The sequence below is a fragment of the Podarcis tiliguerta genome (assembly GCF_965153285.1).
Source record: "Podarcis tiliguerta genome assembly, chromosome: 10".
Taxonomy (NCBI): Eukaryota; Metazoa; Chordata; class Lepidosauria; order Squamata; family Lacertidae; genus Podarcis; species Podarcis tiliguerta.
Window position 1 is genome coordinate 8,011,237 of NC_139543.1, and position 13,020 is coordinate 8,024,256.

The 13,020-nt window shown below is 43.2% G+C and overlaps 1 protein-coding gene across 7 annotated transcripts in view; it reads left to right on the forward strand.

Moving 5' to 3' along the window:
- The window catches only part of CDHR3 (cadherin related family member 3), a 46,416-nt gene extending 34,670 nt beyond the window's left edge, over positions 1-11,746 (forward strand). For 4 of the 7 annotated variants that reach the window (XM_083399537.1, XM_083399538.1, XM_083399536.1 and 1 more), the window contains 10 exons: positions 1,608-1,710; positions 1,862-1,960; positions 3,035-3,264; positions 4,492-4,660; positions 5,397-5,641; positions 6,528-6,724; positions 7,498-7,511; positions 8,016-8,047; positions 9,179-9,227; positions 10,808-11,746. In XM_083399537.1, coding sequence (XP_083255663.1) covers positions 1,608-1,710; positions 1,862-1,960; positions 3,035-3,264; positions 4,492-4,660; positions 5,397-5,641; positions 6,528-6,724; positions 7,498-7,511; positions 8,016-8,047; positions 9,179-9,227; positions 10,808-11,175 — 1,506 coding nt within the window. In that variant the 3' untranslated portion in view covers positions 11,176-11,746. The other 3 variants (XR_014502089.1, XR_014502088.1, XM_083399540.1) reach the window with 3 other exon arrangements.
- Positions 11,747-13,020: the final 1,274 nt, after the last annotated feature.

The following is a 13,020-nucleotide window of genomic DNA, read 5'->3' on the forward strand; positions in this document are numbered from 1 at the left end:
AAGGCAGATTCTTTCTGTAGCTTCTTTTATTGTTCCAAAAACACTGGAAAAAACAGATCTCACGCTCCTCCAGACTGGAGCTGCATTTTAGCTGCGCACTCTCTGAGCACAGCTCCTCCACTCCAACACTTTCGGTTTCTCACAGAACACAAAGAGCATTCCAGACCACTCACGTCATTTCCTGGCTGACGTCCCAGGAAATACCTCCCCTTTTGAGCCGAGGCACAGCAGTTTACCTCATTACTGCTCTCAACAGTTACCAGGGCCACACCACTTCTGTCCAGGAGGAGTCACAACCTAAGCTGGTGGGAAGAGGTTGCTCAGGATCGATAGAGGCAAACTTTCATGAGTAACTGGTGTTCCTGAAATTGAATAATACTAACCTTTAAGAGGGACGCGGGTGGCGCTGTGGGTTAAAGCCTCAGTGCCTAGGGCCTAGGGCTTGCCGATCAAAAGGTCGGCAGTTCGAATCCCCGCGGCGGGGTGCGCTCCCGTTGTTCGGTCCCAGCGCCTGCCAACCTAGCAGTTCGAAAGCACCCTTAAGTGCAAGTAGATAAATAGGGACCGCTTACTAGCGGGAAGGTAAACGGCGTTTCCGTGTGCGGCTCTGGCTCACCAGAGCAGCAATGTCACGCTGGCCACGTGACCCGGAAGTGTCTGCGGCTGGCTCCCGGCCTCTTGAGTGAGATGGGCGCACAACCCTAGAGTCTGTCAAGACTGGCCCGTACGGGCAGGGGTACCTTTACCTTTACCTTTTTAACCTTTAAGAAGCAATCCTAAGCTCCTGGGAAGGGTAGTTGAGGAGGCCTCCCATACTACAGATCTCCATCTCCAAGCCCCACGGGTGGAGAAGGAGCTTCACCTCTGGGCGGCGTCTTGTTTTGATGGCGGAAAACTTCTCACCATGATGATAATAATAATAATAATAATAATAATAATAATAATAATAATTTATTATTTGTACCCCGCCCATCTGGCTGGGTTTCCCCAGCCACTCTGGGCGGCTTCCAACAAAGATGAAAAATACACTAAAATGTCACATATTAAAAACTTCCCTGAACAGGGCTGTCTTAAGATGTCTTCTGAATGTCAGGTAGTTGTTTATCTCTTTGACATCTGGTGGGAGGGCGTTCCACAGGGCTGGCGCCACTACCGAGAAGGCCCTCTGCCTGGTTCCCTGTAACTTGGCCTCTCTCAGTGAGGGAACCGCCAGAAGGCCCTCGGAGCTGGACCTCAGTGTCCGGGCAGAACGATGGGAGTGGAGACGCATGACTCCACTGCCTGTGTTCTGACAAGGGAAGAAAAGGAACATGTTGGGGTGGATCAGGGAGGCCTTTAAAAACAGTTCCAAGGAGCAATTTTTGAAAAGAATAACCAAGTACAAAAAGTGGGGCGGTTGCTCCCCATCTACTTCACATTCAGTTCATTCAGCAGGGCTTAGGAGGCAGTGGTCCTTCTGCCATGAATTGTCCTCTCTCTCCCCTTTCCATTGGATTACTCTGTTAAGGAAATAAACCTTTCCCATGCAGCTTATCACTAAAGTCACAATACAATAGTAAAATCGCAATAAGCCACAAGCAAATAAAATTCTCCCAATTTTTATCTAGCTGATAGGAAATGTGGATCTTGAAAATGCAACTGATGGAGCAGAGAAGGAAGAATATACTCTGACCACTGAGGTGCAGAACATTGCTTTCCCATACTATGCTAGCAAGTATCTCTTTTATTCTTCTTATTTATTATTTTAATTTTTAATTTTTCTACATTCTTCTTCTTCTGAAGGAACTGGTCTCTTTAAAATAGGATTTGCAACTTTAAAACAGGATTTGTTTCATCCTTCCCTTAATTGCTATATTTACAGATATTATCTACATTTATGTCAAAATACAACCGGTCAACGAGTTTAAGCCAGTATTCAGTGATGCTTCGTATGTTTTTAATGTGTCAGAAATAGCAGCAGGTAAGTAACAACACTGCTTTCAGAAATGTACAAGGCTGTAGAATGTAAGTATACTCCAAAATAATGTCCGATTGTATAGGGCAATCAGCCACTCATCCTTTCAAGCAAGTAGTCGTGCTGTGCTTAATGCTGCATTCATTCGTTTTAGTTAGTAAGTTACACAAACACACACACACACACACACACACACACACACCAGTCAAGTGCTTGCCCCTCTCTCTGCCAAGCAGTGGCAAGAGCCCATAGGGTCCCAGGCACTCAGACAGGATCTGTGATGCTCTGGAGAATTGAAGGCATGGTGGAGAGTGTTGTGGCTTTAAGAAAAATGGTTTATTCACCTATTTATGCCTTCAGTCTGCATGAAGGGAGTCCAGATCTTACTGCGTGGTCATTTCAAGAGGGGTTTGTACCCCACAGCTATGCAGCGCTGGAGCCCAAGGCATCTCTGCAGCCAGCCTCCTCCAAAGATGGATCTCAGCTCTTCTTCCTGCTTCTTATTCCCAACACACCTTGGCAACCTGTTCACATCTCAGGGTGGTGGTGCTGGGGGGGGGGGAGTTCTCTGGTATTGCTAATAGCCCTCTATTGTTCTTTTGATAGCCATAGCTCAGCCAGGTTGGTTTGTATAAGCCAGCCCAGGAATTCCCTGCCTGGCACAGCTCTGCAGCTTGTACTTTAATTCATATCCCAATTGATCAAAATCCTAGCATTTAGCATATAAATAAATAAACAATAGTGGGTGGTATTCAACTAAGTTTTACTCTGAATGGGACCCATTGAAATGAATGAATATGACTCAGTTAGGTCTGCTAATTTCTGCGGGTCTACTTTGAGTAAAACGTAGTGGAAGATTTATTTATTTACCTGTCAAATTTATAAAGCTTTCCATCACCAAACATTCCCTAGGCAGCTTACAGCAGAATATTAAGAATGCAGTTATAATAATAATGAAAACCATCAATAAGAAAAGCAGTTATGGAAACTGCTGAGGCAATCTGCAAAGTCCTTCGCCTTTAATATTGAAAATATATTTCCCTCCAAGATGTGTGTGTTTCAAATGTTGCTTCATTTCAGTTTATTCCAGAATCGGACAAGTGATTGCTACAGACAAAGATGTACCACCCACCGGAATATCATATTCAATTTCAGTTGGAAAAGGCAACCCTAACTTCTCAGAAATTTTCTGGATTGATCCTACAGGGGGCTACTTGACAATTATAGCTAGATTAGACTACGAAACATGGCAGAGTGCCATTCTCATGGTGCAAGCCTCTGACAACAATGGCGAGTCTGCAACTGTGCCAGTGAGTAAGATGCTGGCTTTTAGGCCAATATGTCTACTTCTAATATGTGTACTTTTCTTCCAAGTGTCTAATAAAAACAATAGGGCTTGCAAGGCATTCCAAGAGTGCAGAGCCATGGGGGTTTTCTGAACTGGATGAGTTTCATGTTTCAATTTCCACTATTCCATTCCAAAACTCAGAGCCATCCTTCACCCAGACCTGACAGCTTCTGGACCCTGAGTCAAATGGGACCTCCTTAGAAAAGGAAGTTGCTTCCAGCTAGCGAGGACTTTGAGGCAGCCTCTATAAAGGGCACGCCATCCTTGCACTCAAGGGCTCCAACATCTACGCTTTGCCACATGCCTGCCTTCCCCTTATGCCACAGCAGCTCCAAAAACAAACAAAGGCAATAGCAAACCTGAAGAGAAATGGTCAGCTGAAGAACGGAGTGGTCACTTGGCAGCCTGACATCTTCACTAAGGTCTGCTGCTGAAGAAGAAGAAGAAGAAGAGTTTGGACTTGATATCCCGCCTTTCACTCCCCTTAAGGAGTCTCAAAGTGGCTAACAATCTCCTTTCCCTTCCTCCCCCACAACAAACACTCTGTGAGGTGAGTGGGGCTGAGAGACTTCAGAGAAGTGTGACTGGCCCAAGGTCACCCAGCAGCTGCATGTGGAGGAGCGGGGATGCGAACCCGGTTCACCAGATTACGAGTCCACTGCTCTTAACCACTACACCACACTGGCTCTGAGGGATGAGACCTGACTTAAGTGCTAGCAGGATTGAGTACCCCACATGAAAAGTAGGCTTCCCATAAGGAGAACCACTCATCAACCTCTGCTTGGCTGGAGCTGGTATAACACCTATCCTTTCTTTGTGGGCAGCTCTCCTGCTATTTCAGCAAATGCCCTGGACCCTGGTTCCCCCATCTCCCTTGTAGGCCTGCGACTCCATCCCACCTGCTCCTGTTTGCAGAAATGGGACACTCCTTGTTCACACTGTTTGTTCATTGGAATGGATAAACAATTATGAAAGAAACCCTCTCTTGACATCTTTTAGACCCATTGAAATTAATGAGCCTAAGTTAGTCATGTCTATTCTGAGTAGGACTAGTGTTGAATACCACGCAATATCCCTATAAGGTGGGTGGGAGAGGATCAATCAGTTCTTGCCAGTGAGTATAAAAAAGTAACCCGGCTTAATTACAGGAAAGGTGGTTTCATACACACACCCTGCTCCCTTCTTTTAGGTAACAGTGAATGTTCTTGAAGCAAATGATGAGCCACCAATCTGCAGTCCTAATTCATATTTGCTGAACATCCCAGTAGACCAAACTTCTGGCAACATTGCTGGATTCCATATTACATGTGTGGATCGCGATTCAAGTCCTAGATCATTCCGTTATTCTTTTGATTCAGGTAATTCACTTTTGGACTTTTGAATTTCCCTGTGTGATTGTTCGCTAGCAGTCTTTAATAGAATCAAGTGTGTATTACAACCAAGCATTTCATGTGTTTTTGATTGTATATGACGTTGGTTCCCAGGGCCAGTCCTACCTTTAGGCAGAATGAAGCAACTGCCTCGGTCAGTGGATGCTGGAGGGTGGGGCGAGGAGTAGTGCAAGAGGTTGGAGGACAGAATTGTGTGGGCTATGCAGCCTCCCTAAACTAGCTCAGATATAGCTCTCAGGTACAGTGGAGGATGCTGTCCCATCATCAGTATGTGTTCTGGTCCATAATGATGTCTGTAGTCAAGGGAAGATAATGGCCCAGGCAACATGGAAACCATTAGGTCCAGAAGCAGATGAGAAAGTCAGGACACCTTGGATAGGGATCAAGGTGGTGGTTCAGAACCACAGTTCCTGATCTTGCAGCTGAGCTAGAAATTACAAATTTTCTCAGCATAGCAGCTGGCAGAGCTTTATAGTCCGCTAGCATGATGACTTGGTTGTCTGAAACATACATCAGCTGTAAGGGACAGAGCAACGTAAGTCAATGGGGAGCAAAACTTGTGCATTGAGATTTCTATGCAGTAACCACCAGGTTAATTGGAAATGCCACAAATCCATCCATGCTAGAGAATCAAAATCAGAAGCTTCCTTCTTGTAATTTGCTACTCGTTTTAATCTGCAATTTTACCTTGGCTTTGTTTTAGGTAATGTGAATAACCACTTCGCTTTCTCACCAAATGCTGGCTCTAATGTCTCGCGGCTCATCCTTGCATCCCCTTTTGACTTCGAAAGCGGCTTGGATAAAATTTGGAACTACAAGCTGAAAGTCTTCATAACAGACGATAACCTACTGTCAGTGGGAGACAGAGCTACAGTCCGCATTGAAACTGGCACAGTGACACTAACCATCAACGTCATCCCAAAGCCAACCACAGAGGCACCAACAACAGTAAGTGCTCTTGCGTGCTGAAGAATGCAGGTCCCTGTCTGTGTGGCATTAAGAGACATCAGTAAATATGCCTCTTAATAAGTGGAACCTCTGAATTCCCCTAGGGGGGATGTGAAAAGCCTGGGCCCACCTCTTCACAGCTTCTCCACAAAGTAGTTTTCCAGTGAAACGATTTGTTGACTAGGAGTGTGTCATTAACGCTACCATTTTGAATTAGGCTTGGGAACCTTTATCCGTGTGTGTGTGTGTGTGTTTGAATCTGGCCCTCAGGACTCTCCCTCAGTCATGCCTCCACCCTAGCCACGCACCACTGAGTATTTTTGCATGCCTGGGGTGTGTCCTTGAACTGTGATATTGTCTCTTTCTATCCTCAATTCAGGGAAACGAGGTGGGGAGGGCTGTGCTTGGGTGGGTGTAAAAATGAAAAAATTATATTTCTCCGCCCACTTTTGCCCCTGGCCCCCCAGAAGGTTGCCCACAAAGCAATATGGCCTGCAGGTTGCAAAAGGCTCCCCCCTCACTTCTTTAGAAGTCTCTCTATCTATGACAATCGCTGAGCTAAAATAAACCATAGTTTCTAAACACATCCACAAAGGCTGCAATCCTATATTCATTTGCTTGGGACTAAGTCCCATTGGCCCAAGGGGTTTACTTATAGAAACTAACCCCCTGCAATTCAGGAATCTTTTGCTCAATGTGGGGCTTGAACCCACGGTCCTGAGATTTAAGAGTCTCATGCTCTACCGACTGAGCTGGACAGAGAGACATGCATACAATCGCACTCTAACAGTCTCAAAAGTACCTGCAGTATAATAGTTACCACTGAAAGGCTAACCTTCCATTATGAATGTGTTTCTTTTGACATTTTTAAATTTTGTTTTGCAAGCCTCGTGTTATCATTTTGACTAGCAGAGAAAATGTGTATTCTGCCTTGGCTTGGTACGTGCCATTCATCATTTCCCTTGGCAGCATGCTCCTCCTTGGGCTTCTTGCGTATCTCACCTTTTGGCTGGCAAAATACATCCGCGCCCACTGCCCACCAAAGCCTAGAGCTTCAAAACCTAGAGCTGATAAACAGCCACTGTAAGTAATTGACAGAAACAATGCACCTTGTATCATTTCTTTCTACACTAATATATTACTGCCTCCACTAAGAATCCATGCAGGTCAGCAAGATCACATACCCTCAATTGTTTCTGCTACACTTAAGTTTCAATGTAAAATATGCACTTTACCTAGAATCTCACATGGTACATGGAATTTGTTTTACAGCAGCGTGTCTTTTTTTGCACAAAAGAAAACTGAAAGCAAAACGCAAAATACTAATACTGAATATAATACAGAGTAGCCTTTGTTCAAGAAAGACAAAGTAAAATTACTTTTAAAACATGCAACGTTTTCCCATTCACGTAAATTGCATTAGACAAAATTCAGTAGCAGAAATTAATTATTATATGAACACCAAGTTGCTCTTATCTGTCTGCAGCAAGGCAACTGGAGGAAGATGGGGGGGTATGAGATAACAACAGGAATTAACCCTCTGTAGGAGGAGCACCTAACAGAACATCATAGTCCCTGGTATGTTGCTTTCTTCTCCTAGAATAAAAGCACTAAAATGTTATGCCATGCATATTGTGTTTAGGGGCAGACTTCATTCACACTGCCATCAGTACTAAATTGCAGTGTTATGATATCTGCCACTTAAACCTGGATCATGAGCAAATGCCCGTCACCCAAAATTTGGAGTCTCCATTGTGTTTGATATGTATTATAGGATTAAATGCTCATTTGTGTATTGTGTTGCCAAATGACTGCTCAAATAAACATTTATCTATTTATTTATTATTTTACGACAGGATGAAACCACCAGGTATGCATTTCCCCTTTTTTTCAAATTGTGTGCATATTTCTCAGATAACTCTTCAGTCCAGATTTGCATGTTCTAAAGTCCTGTTGAGGTCAAATAACAAGGTTAGATCGAAATCTAGACCAGAATGTAATGTTTCAAATGTTAGCAGAGCTGGGCAGGGTTTTGTTATATAGTTTATAGCCAACGAGGCTGGTACTCTCCACCACATTTGTTTGATGCCGCAGTGCCTGCTTCCTTCCCCATATGTATCACTTGCTAGGTCAGTAACTGGAGGCACAAACTGGATTCAGGTGTGCATTTGAATTCAATTTGAGTGTGGAAACCACCCACCGCTAATTCATCCATCCATCTGCACTACATTGCTTTCAATGGGGTGCATATTATTTATTTAGTGGGGTTTTTTAAATTTAAACTATGCCCATAATTACAGGTCTAGTTTAAATCTGGGGTATTGTTAAAAGTTAGCATAAGCAAGACCATATTTTCCTTTTTTTTTTCCAATAGAAAAGAAGAAAGCTAAGAAAGAAGTGGTTTGGGTATGTATGCTATCAAACAGAAAATAAAAAGAAGTGTTGCTAGCATAAGACTCTCCCTTTCTTCTTTCTTCCCATCCTAATGTTATAGAAGCTTTTCCTTTCTGTTCAGAACCTATATTCAAAATACAAAGCACACAAGTATTTGGGTCACTGCTTTTCTTGCTGTAATGCGCAGAAGCAAGAGCCCAGCCACTCCCTAGTTGCTGTTTCCTTGTAATGCTTTGTTTATGGGGAATAGCCAACATGGCCTCCTCCAGACTACAGCTCCCATCATCCTTGACCATCAACCATGCTGGCCAACAGCAGATGGAAGGTACCACATTGCTTACCTCTGCTTCAAAACATTATTGTCATTCACAAGTGAATCAAGAATGTAACGTGCTTTGAATAAAGTTGCCCTAATTTGCATATAGGCGGTTAAGATACATTTATGAGCCATGAATAAATCATCTTGTCATCAGGTTTTGAAACCTGTATGAAATATACTCAGAGTCGCAAAGTGATTTCATGCTCTTTATTCAGCTCATGGGGTGAGGAGGAATTAATGAATGTCCCCTCAAAGTATCTGCTTTATATACATTATTTACACAATGGGCTGCACATGATTGGCTAATTCCGGAATTCTACTGTAAGCCAATCAGGTTGTGGATTCACTTCTATCTGGAGCATGATTGGGTGGTTCCTGCCAACCAATCATACTGCTGCATTGTTCTAGGACCAATCAGACTGCTGCATTCTGAATCCTATTGTTCTAGGACCAATCAGACTACTGCGTTTTGGATCCTATTGTTCTAGGACCAATCAGACTGCTGCAGTTTGGATCCTATTCAACTCAGTACATAACACTGTAAAAGTACTATTTCTTGCATTCTAAGTTACATTTCCCATAAAATATGGATAAAGCATGGATAATCTATAAGATTTGTTTGGAAAACCTTGTGCAGAAAAGCCTGAGAACAGCATCTCTCTTTAACCAACCAATTTACCTGGCACAATGATTAGATTCCCCGCAACCTACCTTTCATAGGTCTCTGAAATCTGCTTCATTCTATATAGGTCAATATTTCTGCTCTTCTCACCATTTAAAAAATAATAAATGACACTGATTTCTTGATTTCTTTTTCTGGCTAGGAGATGACCAACATAAACCCTGTTTTTGATGGTGAAGCAAAAGACCCAGGTACCACTACTTCTAATGGGAGGGGAAATGAGAGGAAGAAATAAGTTTGAAATGAAAGAGCTTAACTTTAATTGCAAGGAGACACTGACATTTCCAAGGCAAATATCAGTGACATACAGTTTAAATAGGAAAGTCAAACTGCAATCTTTGGAAGTGTACTAAAGTAATAACACATATTTGCGGCTATTGAATAATTGGTTTGCCTACCAGTTAATAGTGCATGTGTGGAATAACTTTTCCATGTGCAAAACTCGCCTTCTGCTTGTCTAAGGAAAGCCGCAGCAGATCCACCCAAATGCACAAGCACATTATGATGGTTTTGTTGCCTTTTTCACATAAGTGACCCAAAGCAATTTAAAACATTTAACCAAGCATAAGAACAAGAATAAAATAAGTACCTAAGTACATGAATATATTCAGTGCAAAGCAAGCTGTAATGTCTCTACAGAAGACATATGGATATGCATTGCTCCTCTTTCTTTCTTTCTTTCTTTCTTTCTTGATGAGGATGAGAGACAATGTGCATCCTTGCTGTCCTTTGCCCAAGGTCAGGCAGCCTGGAGCTTGGATGAGAGATGTTACTTCACCAATGAAGCAGGGGGCTTATGTAAGAGCCAGGCCCTGATCTGAGAAGGTGATTCTGTGCCATTTCCCGTCCTCCCAATTAGCCTTCCAAGCAGCTCTTTCTGGCAGCTTGGTGGCAGCATGCAGTTCCTGCCAGGCTCACTATCTTCTCTGGTCCTGGGGGAGATGTCAGACTGCAGGGGTCAGCAAACTTTTTCAGCAGGGGGCCAGTCCACTGTCCCTCAGACCTTGTGGTGGGCCAGACTATATTTTGAAAAATATATATGAACGAATTCCTATGCCCCACAAATAACCCAGAGATGCATTTTAAATAAAAGGACACATTCCACTCATGTAAAAACATGCCAATTCCCAGACCGTCCGCGGGCCGGATTTAGAAGGCGACTGGGCCGGATCTGGCCCCCGGGCCTTAGTTTGCCTACCCATGTGTCACGAGGGTCTGAGAGCTGGCCAGGAACCCAGGCAGATGGTGTGGTGGTCTTTAGTCTTGGGGCAAGCATGTCCAGATCCGACAGCTCCTTGCATTGTAACGGTGCGAAGATCTGTTGGGGTGCTCTGCTTCCCCCCTGTGTACTGTGGTTTAAGGTCTGGGTATGGCTGAACCCTGACAGTGACCTCATCATCACCATCATACAGATGTTAGCTACTTGTTACCTGAAGGTCTCCAAGTGACAAACAACACAGTTTAAAACATTGAGTACATTTATACAATAAAAACTGAAACCCCTTAATAACAGCTACAGGAAGCTTTGCCAGCACACTAGTGACAAAACATCATCTCAGTGTATTCAAAGATCTTGGGGGAAAGGTAAGTCTTTACCTGGCACCAAAAAGATGGCAGCAAAGGCACCAGGTGAAAATGACTGAGAGGAGTATTCCACAAACAGGCAGTCACTGTGATTCTTTGGCTTCACTGTTAATATAAACTAAATATACTCTTATCCTTTAATCTGTGATATGGAATAGCTAGATTATTGTTTTTCCCTTCTCCATAGTCACTGGCAAATGGTATGAATATAATTCCAAGTCTGGGGCTCGAAGATGGAAAGATTCCAACATGCCTTCTAAGTTGGAAGCAAAGGACCCAACTGCAGAGGTGATGACTACGAACAGAGTCCAACGGGATCGAAGCCAACAGGAAACTCAGCCCAGTGGCCCAAAGTTGGGCGGACAAAACAAGGTGGCACAAAAGTCCACAGAAAGGAAGACAGAGACTTCTGACCCAAATAGCAAGCTAAAGTTGCAGAAGCCAAAAGAAGAGCCTTTGGGCAAGGGGTCTTTGTCACCTGCTGCCCCTCAAAAGTCCCCGGTCCCTTCTCCCAAAATATATCCCAAGTACGAGAATCAGTCTATACAAAAATGAAGGGGGGTGTATTTGTAACCCAGAAAAAAACCACCTGTAATCTTCATCAAAACAGCAAGAGACAAATTGTAATCATTTTCAGTTTCACCCCTACACAAGAGTGAAGATACCAAGTGATCTCTTCTGGCTGCCTAGCAATTCTCATTGCAAAGACCTGTTTAGAGCCCAATCCACTCCAGTGGCTTAATACAATGGGATGGCGAGCGATTGTATAATTTACAAGCAACTTCGGCTTTTGTAATCTCAACAAATCAGATATGAAACAGGGGTGTGGGGCGGGAACTGAACTTGATTTTGAGAAAACAGAGTGAAGTGCATGTATATTTCATTGGAGTTCTTGTGACAAGATCATTTGCCTGTGGGAAAGTTGCAATAGAAGGTGGCTGCAAACTGCTATGGGATGTTTTGATATATGTGTAATCAGAAACATACTAGTAGCATAATTTGGGCACAATGGCTTTTGACAAAAGTGGCTCTATTTTGGCTCATCCTATGTATCTTAATTTTTGAAGCAAAATGGCCATGCAAGTTTCTCCAGAAATATATTACAATAAACCAGCCATTGTGGCAATGAGCCTCTTTTGTAACGCTTGCGTCAGCGTCCATATTTGGGTTCCATGCCCCTTGTTTCCAATTCTGGCTTGAGCTGTGGCTCACAAATCTCTCATACTATTAGTAATTTCAGGCAAGAGTCCAGAGTCCCTAACGACCCAAAAGCCCAGAGAAAGTGAGTTAGCACAGTGCTAAAAGGAAGAATAGGGGAGTGGGTGTATCTGATCTTGGAGCAGGTGTGGTGTCACAAGTCAAGGAATTGAGATATGTGTCTTCTCTGCAAGAGTTAAGCTCTCCACTTCAAAATCCCATTTCAGCAAGACAATATTGTGTCTCAAATGTTCCTGTGGTCCAGTGGAGTGTAAGGTTGATCTTTCAGATCGCTAAGAGACAAGGATGGGTCTTGTTGGAGCTGTGAGCTAACCAACCATTGAAAACTTGAGGATGAAGCATATTTTGATTCCAATGTCTATAGAGAGGGCTTCCTTAGTGAGTGACTAACATGACACCAGATTCTTTGAACGGTTTTTCCTTCTAGTGCACTATTGTGTTTTGTGATGCAAGAATGAAAACACAACCTTAATTTTTGTGAATACCACATCTTTAGCTTTTACCATTGCTGAAGCATAAATTTATATCAGGCATTTTTTTCACAGCCTGTGTGATGTCTTGTTTCCACCAACAGAGGAGACTGATAACTAGATCTTTATGGCAAATACAAGGGTTCATGTTCTGATCTTTTCTGCAAACGTTAGCTGTTCTTTCCAGGTCATGTTTATGTTAGGAATTTGCACCATGGTCTCAGATAGTTCCGGGAGGATATATTTTATATTAAACATGCCAGCTACACTGATTCCTTCATCCATAGAAGTATATTCTCCTATTGTCAGGGTAGAGATTAGTGCATGATTTATTTTATTTGGCAACGCCAACAAATTAAGGAGACAAATGTCATTCTACTGCAATTCATTTTTCCCCTTATCTGAAAATCACACAATAAAGAGTGTGATTGAAAGCTGGTGGGTAGCCCTGACATGTCCAAAGTTTACTGTGGCTCTGTGGTTGCGATGGCGATAACGGGTCGGGTAACAATGATGCAAGTTCACCATTCAGGTCTCTACCATGCCATTGTTGCCACTGATTTCATGTAAATAAAATGCATCCAGTTTTGTCATGGGTGACCTTCTAATGAAGCAAAAGGTGCTGTTGCTAGACGAACCGATCGTTGCACTCATGTTCCCATCCTCATAGCTTTGAAAGGACCAAGGCTACATACACCAAACCTGTATAATG